General features: G+C 37.3%; 2 protein-coding genes across 5 annotated transcripts in view; both read left to right on the top strand.

The window, feature by feature from the left end:
* Nucleotides 1-19,531, top strand: part of LOC100113685 (ubiquitin-conjugating enzyme E2 S) — a 134,809-nt gene that overhangs the window by 82,119 nt on the left and 33,159 nt on the right. For all 3 annotated transcript variants that reach the window (XM_001598985.6, XM_031924016.2, XM_031924015.2), the window contains exon 4: nt 14,872-15,000. In XM_001598985.6, the coding sequence (XP_001599035.1) occupies nt 14,872-15,000 (129 nt within the window). The remainder of the gene's footprint in view (nt 1-14,871; nt 15,001-19,531) is intronic.
* LOC116416294 lies at nt 447-3,717 on the top strand. Of its 2 annotated transcripts, none has more exons than XM_032601498.1 (4): nt 447-1,411; nt 1,528-2,873; nt 2,958-3,478; nt 3,555-3,717. In XM_032601498.1, the coding sequence occupies exons 2-3, from the start codon at nt 2,745-2,747 to the stop codon at nt 3,426-3,428; spliced, it is 600 nt and encodes a 199-aa protein (XP_032457389.1). In that variant the 5' UTR covers nt 447-1,411; nt 1,528-2,744; the 3' UTR covers nt 3,429-3,478; nt 3,555-3,717. The 2 variants fall into 2 exon arrangements, with proteins under 2 accessions (XP_032457389.1, XP_031779877.1); XM_031924017.1 differs by lacking the exon at nt 447-1,411 and having other exon boundaries at nt 2,157-2,321; nt 2,705-2,873; nt 3,555-3,687.

The following is a 19,531-nucleotide window of genomic DNA, read 5'->3' on the forward strand; positions in this document are numbered from 1 at the left end:
CGTAGCGTTATTAGTAGTTGTAAATGAGGAGGGAGACCTGAATTTCTTTCTGGTATAAGGCTTCCTTCTATCACATGAAACAGTCGCAAGGCTATTTCTGGAGTGAACCTGCAAGTAAATATTGAATAAATTTAAATTTTACAAAATTGTTGTAGAGAGATAACAAAATTGTAGTCAATGTAAAAGTGATGCTTGTCCAAAACTAACCTATACAGTTTTCTGAAGTATTCTTCATCTAATGTAAAGGGATTTGATGCATCCCGAAGTCTTTTTCTTTCGATTCTAAGCTCTTGAAATAATTGTCTGCGCAATTGATTCTCTTCCTCTTAATCTTCTAAGATAAAAATAAAAGCAGCAGCAGGCAACATCTCCTTCTGTTTTTGCAGAAAAAAAAATTCAAAATTTCAAATCAAGAATTATTATTTATAGTATCTACAAATATATACAACTTACTGTTCAGCTTTACTTGTGTACATAAAAACAAAGATGTCTTGAGTAAGTTTTCTGGAGCACAAAGATACACAGATAAAACTGCTCCGAAATCTTGAGCGTAAACGAGTGTACTATAGTATATAACGGACTTCGACTATACTACACATATAAAGCTATACCTATAGATGTTTACCATACTATGATCGTGCTGCTTGGTCGTAGGCCGTAGCGTAGCTATGTATATAACAGTACTGTGTTAATGTTATGTGTGTGTGTGTGTGTGTGTGGACTGCAGATGTCCTTGAAATTCCAAAACAAAAGTAACTCTGGTATAAAGACTCGGTGGAATTTCTTCTGCTGTGGGACTGCTGCTGTGCTGACTGCTGCGGAAGGAGTATGTCGGCTTTTCGGATGCGCAGAAAGTAAGTTTGCATTGTTTTATTACTAAATATTTATAGCGGTAGTACACGAGACGAGGAAAATTAAAGGGTATACGCGTGGTGCATTCGTCCTGCAGGTTACTGAACGCAAAATGCCAATAAGCCTACATAACCTCCAATACTTTTAATGGTGCTATAATTATTTGATTTTGATGCCTTTATTGGGGATTTTACAATAAAAAATTTAGTAACTGCAGTATCAATGCTGTTTTGACAAGATACTATAAGTACTAGAAAGCCACCAGAATACTGATGAACATTGTGGACTATCACATATGGTCATCAATCATACGTTCATCGTGGAATGATTTTATATTTAGATTTACAATTGTTACAGGGTATTAAAAAGGAATCGCCCACAAGTGCAGCAGCTAGAAATGCTGCTGTCATATATGGAATTTCATCAATTATTTGCCAGGGGGCAAATCATGAAATTAGGATGTCAAGGACATGTCAAGTATAAAAACATGTGGATGAACCTGACAAATCAATTAAACAGTTTTGGAACAGCACAAAAAAGTGTTGAAGAATGGCAGAACGTAAGTCGGTGTGTTATAAGCAATTATTCCAGTGCATCCAAGTTATTTTATTATTTAAATTATTTATTTGTATTTCAATCATGCAAACGTTTTATTGAAAGTAACTTTGTTTGTAGACATGGAAACAGCTGAGACTAGCTGCCAAAACGAAGAAGGCTCAATATTTGTCTTCTTTCAACAAGACTGGAAATACTGAACCATGTATAGATCTAACAGATTTTGAATTGCGTATTACTGCAATTTATGGATCAGATAGTTCAGGGCTAAGTGTGATCCCAGAATTGGGGCTTCCGTCAAAATCAAGAAGACATTATCAAGATAACAATGACAATTCTTTTTCGATGTAAATGTTTAAATTATATGTCTATACAGTTGTATTTTTAGAGCACATAAACAGTATATCTGACACTTATAGAGCCATACGAATATTGTTTCTGAGATTTTCATTCTCATGTTAAATAAAAATACGTACAATAATTTGAAATATTTACAGATCCTACACTCAGAGAAGTAGATGAACGCAATGCAGTACATGCTGCAACAAACAGTCGTAATCAACATAAAGTAGTTGAAGTGGTTACAAATCAAATTGATTTACACTCTGCTGATGCCAGAGACCAATATGATGCTCATCTTTTGGATGCAGATTCACAGAAATGGCATGATATACAGTAATAAATTAGTGATTTTTGCCGTAACGTCAAAATTTTTCTAAATAATCAATAAAATTTGTAATAATTTTTCAAAATAGTAAATCTTTTTACGCGCGCTTCGCACGTGCAACTGACAGTTGTTGCTCCGGCATTCTTTCTCTTTTCTTCTCGACTCTTGCGAGAGACGGATCGTCCGGGCATTTTTTTAATTAAGAAGCCGTTAATCAGCGTTTGTGCATAAAAATATCTAGCAAAAGGTAGGTGCATCAAGTTTTGTAGAAAATCTTTTTAAGGAAAGTTGTCACCTTTTAGTAGGTTTATTTTTATTTTTATTTAAAAAGTATTCTTTTGTAACCCGTGGTTTATAAACCTTTTTTGTTTTCAACGCACGTGCTATAAAATCTTTTTCGCTTCATTACAAAGAAATACAATTATTACTCTCCCTTTCTCTTTTTACGGTTTTATACTAGTCCATGATTTGTGATTTTTTTTAAGTTGCAAAAAGTTAGGTTTTTCTTTTCCAATACTCTTGTAATTAAAGTAGTATAATCCGCATATAGTCAATTAATTTATAAAATAGGTTAAGTTCAATAGCCTACCATAGTACTGATATACAGTATTCATGGTTTATTCTTTTCAGGGAGCCTCGCAAAAGATATTCAAGAACCAGCAATACTCAAATGAAAATTATGTTGGAGTTCATGGCACGTTACGAGCTGGATGCTACTGAGGAAGGAGATCTGTGGGAATACTTGGTGATCAAGCTGAACAATGCCGGAGATCAACGTGACCTTAAGGCATGGATGAAGGTTCATTCATTTTTATAATATAAAAATGAAAAAATAATCAAAATTTAAAAATATTTATTAATTATCATATTTATCTGCATATAGACGTGGCATGATCTCATAAAGACAGCCAAGCAGTGTTCTGATATGATCAGCAATGGAGAGCGTAACCATCCATTATCAAACATTCATGTGAGGGTCATAAGATTAGTTGATGTAAAGACTACAGCTCATCAACAGCTCCCACATAACCCCAATCTGGTTCAGCAGCAGCAGTTTGATGATCAGTTTCAAGAGCAACAGGTAGATAGTCCAATTCGACAACAGCTTCCTAAAGGCTTGGCACAGCAGCAGCAGCAGCATCAGCTGCCGACTACATCAAAAAACTTTCTGAGCCAGCTGGAGTCGAAAGTTATTAAAAGAAAGACTGGACCTAATGATGTTAACCTACATGAACCTGTAGAAAAGAGGAAGATGTACAAGAAAAGTAAATATAGCCAGGTTGGCTTTGCGAAACCTTCTGGGTTTATCTCCATCAAAGAAGTCAGCATCATCTTCGAATGGTCCAAAAGCTAGTTCTACTGGCAACAGACCAGAAGTTGTAGATTTGACAAATGAGAAATCAGGTACAATTGGACTTTTATAATATATATAATAATTTTCAATACTTATATGCAATACTAATAATTTAATTTCTTTCAGCAACTGTCAAAAAGGCTGTTATTACAGAAATGAAACAGCACAATGAAAATATTCAGCAGTTAGGTGCTGAATTAACAAAAGCAATCAACAATGGCTTCAAAAGTTTAGTAACAATTTTAGCAAGAGTGCTATCAGCCATGTATAACCAACATGTTGCTCAAAATAATGTTGATTTAAAGTCTGACGTCAAAGAAGAGCAAGCTGTAAATGGATATGAAGCCAATGAGAACGATGAGGATGACAACAATGAATTGAAGGAAGAAGAGCAAGAGAAAGCCTTCGGAGAGAATGAAGGTGAACAGATGATACTTGCAGGAGAGCTATTCGAAGATGATCCAGATAATTACGAGGAAGAGTACCTGGCAGAATTCCTTCAAAATGATTTTGATACAGATGAATTATCAAAAGAAAAATTCCCTGATGATCCTTAAAAACTCCATTGCTGCAAATAATGGTTTTTACGAAGTGTTATCAAGAAATGTAAAACTATTTTTGTTCTTTTTCTATACCAGTTTATGTAACGCTACTTTTTGATCGCTTTATTTATTTTTCTGCATATTTATATGATATGCAAATGTTATTTTTATTTAATTTTATTTATTGTTCGAAAGCTCTTGTATAATTAACTTGGAAGACTAAGAGGTGCCAACAAGAAGCATGCATCGAGCAAGCCTTATCTGATTTTTTATAAGTTTCTTCCTCATATGAACAATTATTTGTATCAGGAAAATTAATTCTTTTAGATATTTTTTTTAGTACTTTTTCAATTACTTATGTGATTATGTAAAACTCTACATGCTCTTAAATAAGAATCAATAAATAAAAAGTTTTTCTTTAATTTAAGTACTTGTATTTCCCCACCCCCCTTACTTAAATACTATTTTAAGATTTTGATTTGCAACAATAAAAAAACAACATTGTTTATTCAAATTGATACAAATTTTTATTTTAATTTTGATTTGAATCACATAATTTTCATTTCTTTTTAAATATAATGAATCACGTGCGCTTTCAATACAACATTTATAGTAGGTTAATGTTTTTAGAACTGTTAGTAGTTAGTTAGTAGTTCATGCGGTTCGACATGATATCGAGGTTTCAGAAATCACCATTTCATCAGTGACATGCTTAGAGAATAAGACCCCGGTCAGATGAAAAACACCTTACCGTACCAAGGAACGCCCTCTTTGCCTTTATCGACCCTCGGTAAAGGCGCACCTAGCTCCATTTTCTGTGCCCTTGTTCCCCGCGGTACGACCGTCGAGTAGTGCTTCGCGGGGGGGGGGGGGGCGAAAGGCTTTTACGCCCTCTTCTAATGGATGTGGTCGTCATAACGCTTCTTCTTTCTGCGTCGTCCGGGCGTCTGCTTCTTTCCTCATCGTCCGGTCGTCTGCTTCGTGCGGCATCGTCCGGCCATCCTCTGGACAGCCTCAACATCGACACGGGTCAGTGACCTTCGTCTAGCTACATTTTTATTCCGCTGTTTTGCCTTGTCTTTGCCTTTTTCTCTCTTTGTCATTTCTAACCGTCTTGAGAATAGTCCTTACTAGTTGTTTACTGCGTTCCAACCATTCTCCGACGTCAACATAGTTGTCATCATTGACTCAGGTGTCACTCTAATCTGGAGATAACACTCAAACTTTTCTCGCTCCATTTGGTATCGCGAACAGTCACAGAGAACATGCTCCGCATCTTCGTTAGCGTCCAAACAAGTTGAGCAATTCGGGCTGTCGTCTAATTTAAATCGGTGCAGATAAGCCCGGAAGCATCCGTGCCTGGTTAAAAACTGTGTGAGGTAGTAGTTGACCTCCCCATGTTCTCTACCAGTCCAATCCTTTATTTTTGGTATAAGGCTATGTGTCCATCACCCTTTGTCACTAAAATCCCATCTTGTTTGCCATTCGGCCACTGTCTTCTTTCTTGCTGCATCCCAAATCTTCTTAGTGTTGTCACTTGTTATTCTTTTATTTTGAAATACTTCCTTACTTTCCATCACCAATAGGTTAATCGGCGACATACCAACAGTAAAGCACACCGTATTGTCCGATACTGTACGGTAAGCGGACGCCACTCTTAGTGCACTTCGTCTGTACACAATGGTTAGCATTCGGGCATACAATTTCACCCGCATCGCATCTGCCCATATTGAGGCTCCATATAGCATATTCGATGTGGTTACACAGGCTAAGAGTAACCTTTGCTTCTGAGTTGATCGTGATAGGGCAGCGCGGAATTTTGCTGCTTTATCGCTGACTGTTTCTCGATGTTGTTTGAAAGTTATTCTTGCATTGATGGCGATGCCCAAGTACTAGATGGTTGGTTGAGAAGCTATCTCATGTCCATCTACCATCAGTTTAATTTCCTCTATCTTCTTCCTACTAGAGATAAGAATAACTTCCATTTTGTGGCTGGCTAGTTCCAGACCCGTCTCTGTTAGCCATTCGTGTATTATACGGGTCGCCTTTTTCGCTATTTTTATCACCTCTTCTTTATGTTTCGCTACTACCACTACTGCTATGTCGTCAGCGAAGCCCACGACTGTTGCTCCTCCGGGGTGTCCAACATGCAGAGCAGTCTGTATGATGAGGAATCCTGGAGTGGCTTCTTTATTTCTGGCAGAAGCACGAGACGCTGTTTCTTCTAGTTTGTGGGGAATGTTCCCTCTTCTAGACATGCATTGTACAAGTCTACAAAAACCTCTGAATGAGCATGGATGGCATGCTTCAATGCAATATTGGGGATGCCATCCTGCCCTAGGGCCTTGTTGTTTCCTACCTTGCTGCAGGCGGCTAACAATTCCTTAATCGTGATCGGTGGAACAGCCTCTTCATTCGCACCTCTTTCGATGACACTTGGCTCTTCTAGTTGCCTGGGAAACAGTGCGGTCACTACCCGGTGTAATAGTTCCAGGCATTTTGGAGGGGGTACGTACCTTTTCTTCATCTTCTTCCTTACTATTTTGTAAGGTCGACCCCAAGGATCCTGTTTGACCTCATCCTGTAGTTCTTTAAGGGACCGTCGCTTGTTTTCGCGGATTGTCTTCTTAAGCTTTCTCTTAACGTCCTTTATTTCTTGTCCGCGGGCATCTACTATTTCTTGGCCTCTTTCGATTTTATAGTATTTCTTTCTTGCCCGTTGTTCTCTTCTTCTGATCCGGTGACACTCGCTGCACGCACTGTCAACCACTTTGTCCCACCAATATACTGGTGGTCGTCTACAATTGGGCACTCTTCTTGGCATGGCCGCGTCACAGGCTCGTGTGATATTACCCATCACCTGTTCCGCCTTGCTGTTTGCCGTCCCCGAGAGTTGCAATTCTTCCAGTGCCAGTAGTAACATCTCCTTATCATAATCCTTCGTTTTCCAACCGACTCTGTTAGTCCTTGTACTCGCACTGGGTCTCTGCTCTGATTTTCTTACCTCCATTATTATGGCCTGTCGATCACTACTTGTGTAGTGTTCACTCATGGTTCACTTGTCAGTTGAGCCAATAAGGCAACTACTAACAAAGGTCAGGTCTACAATAGATCCTGCGTCTCCTCTTCTAAAGGTGTTAGTGCTACCCTGATTAACTAACACCAAGTCTAGGAGAGCAGATGCTTCTAGCAGTACTCGTCCTCTTTGGATAATCCTTTGACTGCCCCACTCTACGGCCCATGCGTTAAAATAGCCTGTAATAATTACTGGCTTTCTCCCCGCAATATCCTGCACAAGTCGATCTAACTACCGCTCGAACTGTTCGATCGGTGCGTTAGGCGAAGCATAGCAGATGTATAGTGTATTTCTGCTATCTTTACGCGAACAAATCCTTCCTTCCTGGTCAACATTTTTTCCTGAAATGCCACATTCCCACATGCCCAGATCGCTGCTCTGCCAGTGTCGTCTGTTTCCCACGATGTCTTTCCCAGATCCCTGTATGGTTCACATATAATGGCTACGTCAACCTCCGTCTCATGAACGTACTGGCTAAGTAAATCCTGTGCTGTCTCGCAGTGATTCAAGTTCAACTGCACTATCTTCATTATCTTCGTCTCTTTAACTTTTCTACTGCCGCTCGGTATAGCGGGCATATGTAGCTACCAGCAGCATGGTCACTTTTCTCTGTTGCTCCTCTTTCTTGGCAGAGAACGGAGCTCGGTTTGTTTTTACAATCTCTTGCATTATGTCCTTCGACTCCACACTTGTAACAGTGGTTACTTCGATCCTGTGTTACTGTGCAGTTTTTGCCAATATGTCCAAATCCTAGACATTTATAGCAGCAAAGTAGACGTGCATTCCGCTTTATCTCTCGTATTTTGCATACTACCCAGCCTATCCTGATTTTCTGCTTTGCGATCATCTGCTGAGCCATTTTTGCTGGAATTTGAATGACCGCCGTCTGCGTATGGCCATATGTCTTGCGCACAGACTTTACTGCCGTTTCCTCCACTGTATTTGAGCCGCTATCTTGAAGCTCCCTCCGTAGCGCTTCCACGATGTCCTCCTTAGTGGTTAGAACATCGAGATCCTTTACACCAAAGACCTCTACATCTTATAGGGTTCTTACAGTGACACCCTCTTTTAGCACTTCTTGCACCGCTTGTCGAAGTTCCGTTGCCTTCCCTTCCGATGTGCTTTGGAGTTCCAAAAGTAGGTCACCAACCGCCGTTTTGCGTATCCTTTTTACGCTATCCCCTAGCATTTTCAGTTTTGGGTCTGCTTTCATCTTTTGCAGGATATCAGCGTAGGACTTTCTGTCGGTAGCTTTTATGATTAGAGCCGCCGGTCGGGTTAATCTTGCCCTTGGCGGCTTAGATTTTCTAGTGCCTTTCTGATCTACAACACCATTGTTAATCTTATCATCTTCTTTTTTCTTTTTCTTCTTTTTCTTTCTTGTTTCTACCCTCTGCTAGGGTAGTAATGTCCCTGTTGTGGGAGGTGCGCACTGAGTAGTGCTGGAAGTCGTCGCTAGTGGCGCACTCTGGCCGTGCTTTAGCGTCTTGTCCTCTTCTTTTCTTTTCTTATTGGCCTCGTTCTGTGTAGGAGACCGTTCCTTCCTCTTCCTCAGCGTTTCTACCTCCCGTTTTTCTTCTGAGGTCAGCGAGGTCCGTGAGCTATTTGACATCATCAGTCCAAAGCTAGACTTGGTCTTGCTCGACGCTTCTCTTACGCTGATGAGCCGTTTCCAGAAAGACATGACCTTTCTCATGTCATCCTTAACACTCTTGTGAATGTTTTTGGCTGAACCTACTACAGCATCCATCTTGTCCAGATGGTTCTGAATCTTGTCCATCAACTCTTCTTCCGCACGATCTGCTGTGTGAATTTTAGACCATAGCTCCTTTGAGGGCCGAGTGACACACCTCTATAACCTCCTGTCTTGTTTGAGCTCCCCCCAACATGGAGCCGCGTCGGCCACCGGGGCTTTCACCCGATCGTAACCAACATCGGGAGTGGGCTGTAAAGCTTGTCCCGCTTGGGGTAGTGTTTTAATTTACTCACTGTCCATGATTGATTTATATTCGGGGTTTCTTCCCCTATCCTGTATCCTAGGAAGGATCCCCTTAACAAGGTGCTGTCATCCGAGCCTGATGAGCCTTGGTTATTTTAACGAGGTTGCTACTCATCCCCCTCCTCCTTCCCCACCTCTTGTGTGGTGGGACCCTGGGCTTGGGATTGGCGTAGCGGAGTTATAGTGTGTGTGTGCTTGCGTACGTGCGTGCGTGTGTGTATGTCTGTATGTATACTGTCATATTTATGGAACTACTCCGTCAATATCAATCAAATTTGACATTCATACATATTTTTGGATTCTAAATACTGGAGAAACAGTTCTTTTTTTTATTTTCTCAACTATTTTTTTTGTCGCCATTTTTTGATTTTTGAAAAACACTGTTTTGCGTTTTTTTCAATCATCCCATTATTACAAACAATTAAGCTATAATGCATTTGAACGACAATAAAATTACCTACTTCTCATCGTTTGGTCCTTGGGATCGACCGCTTTGTTCGGCAGATAAAATGAAAAAGGTGATTTTTTTTAATTCATATCTCTGTAAGTAAACATCATAACTTCGCTAAAAAGATTATGTCGATGGGTCACGTGTCAAACTATATCCCATTGAAATTTCAAGTAATTTGACCACTTATTTTTTCAGTAATAAATCGAAAAAAAATCAGTTTTTTATGCCTTGATTACGGACGTAAAAAGGCCTTATTGCACTTGAGATTTTGGGAAAAAGTAGATATTTTATGTATTTTGGCTAAGTTCATTGCACAGCTTTCAAACCCCTATGGTTCGTAAGATATCAAGGTTTTAATTTTTTTTTTAATTTACGATTCCTTATATCTCTAAAATGTTTAAAATTGTATTTGGTAATTTACCACAAAAAAGCTATCTGCTGCTAAAATTTTAATCGACTTCGTCGAGCGGTTTTCAAGTAAAGAGCTAAAATGTAAAAATCGTTTTCTCGAAAATTGTGCGATTGATCTATTTAATTAATAGCCTGTTGTTTTATGATGGTTAGGTTGGTTAGGAACACATGTAAACATGCGTGAATTTTTGTGAAAAAAAATTGACGGCAGTTTACGTATTCTATAATAAAAAAAACAGATGGGTCTGCAAACTTTTGGACAATGACTTATCAAAAACTTATACATTAAATTATGTATCAAAAACCGCCTCATATATTAACAGGCAGATATACTGTATATTAAAACAATATTTTATTTATTGGACCTATAAATTTAGTTGGAGGAAGCTACGTGCCAATGAATTGGCAGCGGTTTTTTTCTGCTTTAATTTTGCCTTTCTTTTTCTTGTTATTTTTCTTATCTTTTAGTTTAATCCTTTTTTTATTTACTATTTTTGCACATCGAGCAGAATTTCTCTTGTTGTCTTTCTAGGATTTTAATTTTTTCGCAACTATTTACTTTCTGCCCTGTTTCATTGCAATAGGCACAGTTTACTTTTTTTCCTCCACTTTCTAGGGCTTTCAATTTTTTACACTCGTTTACTACGTATTCTCCTTTTTTGCAATATTCACAAAAATTTTTCTGAACATTTCTATTGTTATTACTACTGTTTGTTGCTTATTCATAAATTTATTACAGAATTTCGCTTTATGGTCATTTTCTTCACATAGTTGCCACTTAAACTGTTGTTTGGCTTTATATTCTGCCACAAGAATCTTTGCTCTTTAGCAGTCTGCCTCTTCATGGCCAATTGCTTTGCAAATTGTACATACTCTAAATGGTAACCCTGCTTTCGCCTATTTTTCTGATTATTTAATGACCTAGTTTATACACGCCGTAAGGTAATGTCCACACCTCTGCTGACTTTGCATTATCTGTAGGTTACTCACCGCGACGCGAGTAGCTATTGAAATTTGAAGCGAGTTGTGTATATTTGTGTCAATGTATTACACTTGTTCTTTTTAATTTTCCCTTAATACTTGGTACTTGATACTTGGCTATTCAAATATCCGGACAAATGTTAGATAGTTACGCAAATTTTGAATAAATATTTAATAATTATGTCTTTATTGTTTTAGATTTATTGACGTCTCTATACTCTTGTTAATTTTATTTTTATTTATATCGTTTCGAGCGTAATTTAATAAATTGTCGAAATTTTTTCTGTTCTTGCGTCGAAATTCCGAAATTTTTTTCTGATTATTTTTGTGTACTACTTTCCTTGATGGGAATCTTCTCGCATTGCGTGGGGTAGGTGTGCTTAAGTATTTAAGTTTTAGATTTTATCCTCGACCTGGCTCGCCATCCTTCGATGTGCCGACGTATTAATACTCGCAGTGCGTAGGGTAGGTGGGCTTAAGTATTTAAGTTTTAGATTTTATCCTTGCCCTGGCTCGCCTCCCTTCGCAAACATACGCCCACCTGAGCTTGTCTGACAGGAGAACTCAATATTTTGTATGTGTATCTACGGCGCCACTAAGTCCTTTTCTAACTATAGTAGTCATATTTTTCGTATTCGACGCATAAAACGCCGAATCGCGAATTTACCGTTTGACCGCAGCGCCATTGCAGTGAATGGGCATTTCGCGGAAAATTCGGGACGACATCCTTTAGAATAGTTGTTACCGAAAATTGAAATAATTTCCATCTAGCGATTTTTTTAGACCTTTTTATCCCCGCAACCCTATTTTCACCCTTGAAATGGGGGATGATCGCCGCACGGTTGTAGAGATCGAAAATACTCGAAAACCACCTGAGAATATTTTTTCACCGTTTTTTAAAATTATTTTAAAGCCTCGTTTTATAATTTTCACCCTCAAAATAAGGGTTGATGACTAAGTGGATGTTGCTGTAGCTCTCTGCAATATTTACTTACCGCGCACCGTTCTAAAGTGTGATAGAATCACGTTTCAAGATTCTATCTCGCGAAAGAAACAATGAGATTGCCGGTTAAGAACAGTACGTAAAAAGAGTCTCATCCCTTACGGAGCGTGTGAGCAGCCTCCCGCGCTTGAACACTATCATTTCCTTCCTAATCGAATACTTTCAAGTTGTTTGGGATGACTACTTTTTGACTCGCGCGGTGAATTGTCTCGTATTTAAACTAGCTCTGAAGTAGCTGCTTCTTGCTACTCGAAAAATGAATCTTGCTGTTTGACGATTTTCTCGACTACCTGCTTTCTAACACGTTTTCTGGAGTAGCTGCTTTCCGAAACGATTTTTTGGACTAGCTGCTTCTTATTCTCGACTGTCGATATATTAATCACAAAACGTGATTGATCTTATTCGGAGAAGTCAGGGTAAATAAATAATCAAAAGATATATCGTCTAATACATATATTATAGGATTTAAAGCGAACAAAAAGTCAGATCAGATGAATCCGGCAGCAGTCAAGGCCTCTACCTCGGCCGTAGTGAAGAGGACTGGCAGCGGCTTCCGAACCCAAGCCTGAAATCAAACGAAACCCAAAAGATTAGAATCATCAATAGAATAATCAAAATCAGCATAACACAACAAACTCTTACCCCATGACCCTCGAGAGAAATCCTTCCCGGAGGCAAGCCTCGAAGCGCATGACAGACCAGGCAGATCTTATCCGAGCCTGGTTGATCCCAGGTCTCGTCATGGCACTCCATTTAGACTCCGGGATCAGTCTCTCCCCGGGCGTAGAACTCGCTTGGACCGATGCTGCGCTGCGACATCTAAAATTTAAAACAACTCGATCAAAATCGGGACACAAAATACACACACACACACACGCACACGCACACACACGCATACGTACGGAATATTTCGCGCTAGACCAAGGACTTAACGCATATATCCCTATCACCTTGGACGCACTAAATAAATGCAAAAAAACTCAGTAACTTATTCATTTCTAAAAACGCAAAGCCAGTTCACGAAATCAACGACGGCGTAAGCTGCGAAATTAAAATCAGCTCTGGCAAGACCCCCATTAACCTATCGGAATGTAAAATTAAACTTTCAAAATCAATTGTCACGTTTTGGATGCGCAGGAGCACTCCCAATACCTGGATATTCTCTACAAATAAAAAAGAGAGACTATTTTTCAGCTGCAAACGACTGACAGACAACTCCGTAGACATTGACGATGTAGAGGCGCTGCGCCTACCGCGCGGCTGCACTGCACGCACAAACACAGTACGGCTCGTAGCATCGCGCGAAGTACATGTAAATTACTTGACCATATTATTCAATGAGACGAAATTGGACGTAGTATCATTAATAAATAACAGACAACACGTCATTAGCCTTCGGTAGAGACGAGGAAACCGTAAAATAAAACAAATGAGAGAGAAATAGCATGTAAATCTTAGCACAACCAAGCATATTGTATAGATTAGATACACTTACCTTTATCTTGATTTAGGACTAGATTAATAAAAACTGTAAAGACTAAGTAAAATAAGAAGAAAAATTCATGTAATAAATTTCTCAAATTTGTTAGACGTAGAATTTATTTGCATAGTCATAGTAGCGGGCGAGAGCACCCGGTAGCGACCCCAAGGACGTGTCACGTGTAAATACTCACACGTATATAGCGTTGCTCGTTATAATGTAATGATGCATAAGTCGCCAAATACGCATAGCAACAGCTCGAACTCACCCCGAAGCCCGTTTCTTTCGACACAGCACTACCTCCCTTCCACGTTTTCGGACGGCCGCGCGGGTAGGAATCACAGTACCCGGGGAGTCTATAAAAGGGGATGCATGCGGGCGCTCCCTCTCGATTCCGCCACTCACGATCCAGCACTAGACAGGTAGTTTTGACTCGGAGACGACAGATAGGATCGTATACTTAGAGACGCACATTCTTCGAGGTCACTTTAACACGCGTTTCTCTCTTTCATACAATCAATCCATTGTGAATTACGAAAAAAAATTAACTTTTAAAAAAGGAAAAGGTTAGGCGAGTTCGATATATTCAGCAACGAAATTACAGATAGAAAAGAACTGAGATCAATAAAAAAAGTCAAGTTTATTATATTTAATCATAATGAAGCGAGGAACAACTCTCAAGATAATTACTACGTAACTTGCCGTGCCTCTTTTTTTAAACTCGCTTTTTTATACCGATTTTTTAGTTTCAGAGAGTTCAGTTTTATCTGATTAAGTTATCAAAAAATTAATTTAAGTAAATTGCTTATATGTACCTTTTAGAGAATAAAATTACCTATCTTTATACCGCGGAAAATTTATATTATCGTTCGTCGTTCTTTTATTATCCATCATAAAGAGCAAATCATTGAAATTGTTTAAAACAAATTTAAATAATTTATTTCATAGTTACGAAGTGTGCACAATTCATCAACTTTATATAATTTATATTTTCTTTTAATTATAATTTCATACTTGCTTTTCACGTAGTCTTAATGTCAAATAATTGGTATTATTTTGCTCTGTTGCTTGGCCGAATTAGGCTGTGAAACTGCAATACATTTTTTCAAGTAAGTATTTAGAGATATTAAAATTTGTTCAAAAGTTAAATTTAAAAAAAATTTAATAATTTGTTTAAAAAACCGTAACACAACAAATGAAAAAAAAACTTTGTAATCAAATCAAATTGTCTTTTGCTCTGGGTACAAAAAGTTACTTTGAAACTCTTTAGACGGTGTGATTAAAAACTGAGACATATCAGAAAACCTTTCCAAATCCACTCCCCTCACATACCACGATGTAAACTTTAAACATTGCCTTTTCCCTAAATCAACTACGTAGTTTATTGATTTTCTTAAATTTATCAATTTTAATGATTAAGATTATTATAAGTTAAAAATATAAATAGTTTTTCTTGGTTTTAATAAAAATAATCAACAGACAGTTTTTATTTTATTTCAGACAATCAAATGCCTTCTTATAATGCCAAATGGGGAATCAGCATTAAATGAAGAAGCTGGAAAATTACTTTTAGAACGATATGATGACTACTTTGAAAGAGCGAAAATGATGACAGAAATTCACGCACAGGTTTTTTTATATTCTTTATTCAAGACATAAATTTTAATAAACAGTTTATTAGTACCATAACAAATTAGAATTGATTAGAATAGTACATTACGACACAAGGCTAAAATGTTGGATTTCGGCATGCCAGAGCATCCAATATTCTGGCTGCGTGTAGTATGCTATTTTTCTTTATCCCTGGACGAAAGTACGCTCAATAATTAATTTTAATTAATAGAGTAGCATTGTCGACTGCTAGCTCGCGCGCGTCCACGTTCTTATTCTTGGCCTGCGTCAGCGTGCTCTTACGGTCACTTCAGATAACGCGATGAAGAAAGCCTGAACATCTTTTGCAAAACCGAGGCGAAGCCCAGATTTTTGGTGGTCGAGGCGGGCGTGAAAAACAGAAAATATGCAAAAGCTAATACATGAACACTTGGAATGAGAATGGGTTTTTTGGTAAAAAATACAGCAAATTCAAATTCACAGCAGTCTTGATTTAAAATCGCTTTACACAAATATTGACAAATCACTCCTCAAAAAAAGTATTGAAAAGAGGTACGCGCATATCGCACAAAAATCTGAAATACCTCTCGACGACATTTTGCTAGCTTGCGAATTACTTATGGAAAAAACTTATTTTGAATTCCACGGAATATTCTACAAACAACTTTTTGGCACTCCAATAAGCTCTTCGATCTCGGGGATATTCGCTGACATTATCATGGATGACCTCGAGACCGATCGCTTATCAAAACTATCTTTCCAACCGATTTTCTTTTTCCGATATGTCGATTACCTTATGACATGTATTCCGAATAACAAAATTGACGAAATCCTAAAAACATTTAATAATAATTTCATATGCTTTCTAGACTTTCTAATAATAAAAGACGAGAAAAAACTAATAATAGACTGATACACTAACCAACATTTTCATGCAGATTTCTAAACTATTCATCTCAACATCCAAACACACAGAAAATTGCCATGGTGTACAATCTCGTCGACAGAGCGATAAAACTAGCCAATAAAAAATTTCATAATAAAAACATCGATATAGTCAGAAGGCTACTGTTTACAATAACTATCCAAATGTATTTGTAGATAAATATATAAAGGAAAGATTATCCATGATAAAATCTAATGAACAACCACAACAACAAACAAACAGTAGCAACAACGGTCAACGAAACACCATATGTATTCCAAACGTAAATGGCTTCTATGAGCAGATTAGTCATAGTTTTAAGAGAAACAACATTGTATAGTTCTAAGAAATAACAGCAAAATGTGTAACATCATAAGAAAAGACAAAGATAAAAAAGATAAAAATCTTGAGAACAATGTTGTTTATAAACTAAAATCTAATAACTGCTCTGCTACATACGTAGGCCAAACGACAAGAAATGTTTGTATACGCGCTGAGGAACAACGAAAATCAAAAAATAATGTAATCTCTGAACACCAAAAACATTATAATGACACATTCAACTTTGGTAATTTTGACATAAAAGATAAAGAGCCCAATCTAAATAAAAGATCGATCTCCGAAATGGTCCATATACACCTGCAAACGAATGGTATTAATAAGAGAGAAGATACACAGCAACTCAGCTAAACAAAACAAAAGCCACTGACGTCAGAATTGTGACGTCGTTATAGAAAAAATATCAACAAACCGTTCGATTTTCCGCACATTATATAAGCCGCGCGAAATCGACAAGCGAACGAATTCGGGACCGAACAGCTGATAAAGCAACACCTCTATCTTTTCTCCTGTAATATCCGCATGTATATACCGGCGATTGACTACAGTTTCTGTAAGTTTATTCTTGACTATTCGCTATTGTTAAATATCAAACGGAATCTCATGTACATAATATTATTATGAATAATCAGTTTCCTAATGAGGATGGCATTGACCATCGAACGTCGGAGGAAGAAAATAGAAAAACTCTTGTGGTTTATTCTCCTTCCTTAAACACAACTTGCCTCGGGAAGACCGATAGAGTCAACATCATTTTATTTTTGAGATATCAACTCTTGTGCAGCTCGCATTCCGATAACAATCGGAAGTTAAGTTTGGAGATGTGGATTGCATACCGTAACAGCGCGAGGAAAGCGAACATAGCTGCCCTCCCTCAATTCCTTTTCGACCCTCACTTTTCGACGTTTGCTAGGCTTTGATCGAAGCTTCGAATGCGAAGTAATCCTAGAAAAAAAGGGCCTCGATCCTGGTTGTAAATCACATGTGTATCGCCTCAGCCCGGACCTTTCACACTTAAAAAAATAACTTATCCAAAATTTTGTAAATTTATAATAGTTCAACTTTTGTAGTATTAAAAAATTAAAAGTCAACAAAATTTGAACGGACAAAATCGGATTAAAATTGTTTTACATCATGTAATAAATATAAGGTATAATTGATATTCAATATTATAGGAGAAAAATAAGTGCAAAATACATGCCTTAATTTTTATTTAAAGTAAATTTAAATAATGTTCTTGCAAATTAAAAATAATTGTTAAAATTTTAATCATGCTTTTGACGCTTCAACTAATTTTTACTTGTTCATAGATTTAGGAAAATAAGTCTATATTTTTTGATAATGATAAAGTATTACATAATGAATATTAAAAATAATTTAATGAAACTATGATGTAGAGCAACTTTGATCCGATTTTTTCCATTCAAAATTTGTTGACATTCATTGTTTAGCAATATATAACTTCAGTTATTAATTTTATTCATTGTGCATTTTATTGAATTTATCCAATTTTAGATTAGAATTTTTTTCTAGTGTGAAAAGCCCGGGCCAAGACGCTACACGTCATAATTTTCAGGCATAAGTCGACACCTTTTTTTCTAATAGGACTACTTTGAGTCCGCCAAACTTTGAGTGGTGGGGGTCGAAAAGGAACTGAGGAAGGGAAAGGCTTTCTCTCTCGCACTTACATCTTCCTATTAGAAAAAAAAGTGCCCTGGCGCTTCCTGCTCCTCCCGCTCCCAGTTCCTGGCGCTGTTACGGTATACATTTTCTCTAGAGAGTTTGAATACGAAGTATGCATTTTTGAACGGTTAACTGAAATAATTAATGTCATTTTAATCTAAACAATAGTAATGAGTTTATACATCTACATTTAACTGATAATCACCTCACGCCATATCAGAATCGGAGTCAGCGCAATAAGAGCAAACTGCGAATTTTCAACGAAACCTTCACGTGAGAGATGCCATAGCGCGCTATTTGATAGCCAAGGAGCCAGAATAGTTTATATATACTACAGTATATCTCTTACGGCATATAGTTTGAATTTACAAGATTTCAATTATACCAATCAGGCTTCTTTCTTTCTCGATTTGACCTTCTTTGAATTTTTCCTTCATCATTGTTATAGTTTTCATTTGACTTTACTGTTTCATCACTTTCATTTGTTACAGGACTTTCTTTTTCATTGTATAAAATTTTATCATTTTCAAAATTTTCATCGTTATCATCATCGCTATTTTTGTCACCTTGGAATTCAATTGAGTTTTTATCATTTTCAGTAATGTCAACATGTCTACTTCTGACTATTTCATCATTTATTAAAATTCTGTATCCAGCATGATCTGTTGCTTTCTCTAAAATGATAGATCCGCAAAATATGACTTATCATTCATTATGTGATCTGAGCAGCCACTGTCTAATATCCAATCTATTTAATTCGTATCGCAAGCATACATTCTTGAACCGCTTTAATCTTATTCTTGTCACGCTTTACCTCTGTTAAAAATGAATCTGCTGTAAATCGTTCGCTAACGTTTTCACTACACCTGATGTCATGTTGTCTTGCTGTGTCGCTGTGCTATTGACCTCCTCGGCATCTGACGTAATAGCCTCGCTGTCCACTTCTGCTTCCGCGGCCGCGAAACTACTGTCTGCTATTGCTGATGTGGATATCTTGTAGCTCCTTGCAAATGCGTTCCACCTCTCCTGCCTCTTCCTCTGGTCCAGGAGTTTTTGCAATCCTGCTTGAAATGTCCAAATTGCCCACATCCATAGCAATTTTTATCTCATATTGTTCAGCTTGAAAAATGCTAGTTTTTTCCTTTGCGCTGTCATTACTTGTATTTCGACTTTCCCACATGCTTATTTTATTTTTTAAAAATTTACAATTTCTGTCACTTTCTTGTAATGCCTCTACCAGATCTCCAATATAACTTTTCTCGTTCATCAACTTTTCCACCTCCATTCTTTAATTCATTAATTTTTTTTTCAAATTTTGTGAAAAATAAACTAGTCTTCAAAATCTTTAAACTTCATTTTATGTAGTTTATTCATTAGACATATCTGTAGAACCAATGATTCTTTTAAGTATAAATTGTCGAATTTTTTCATGATCTCCAAAGCCGTATTTTTTTCATTTACAAACTCTAATTCATGATTTGAGATACTATAATAAATATAATTCATTGCTTTTAGATTTTTGTCTGCCCAACCTGCTCGTTTAGCACTGTTTGTTATTTCTCTTGTTGCAACCTCGTCGCATTCTTACCATTTAAAAACAAA

The sequence above is a fragment of the Nasonia vitripennis genome, assembly GCF_009193385.2.
Source record: "Nasonia vitripennis strain AsymCx chromosome 2 unlocalized genomic scaffold, Nvit_psr_1.1 chr2_random0004, whole genome shotgun sequence".
NCBI lineage: Eukaryota > Metazoa > Arthropoda > Insecta > Hymenoptera > Pteromalidae > Nasonia > Nasonia vitripennis.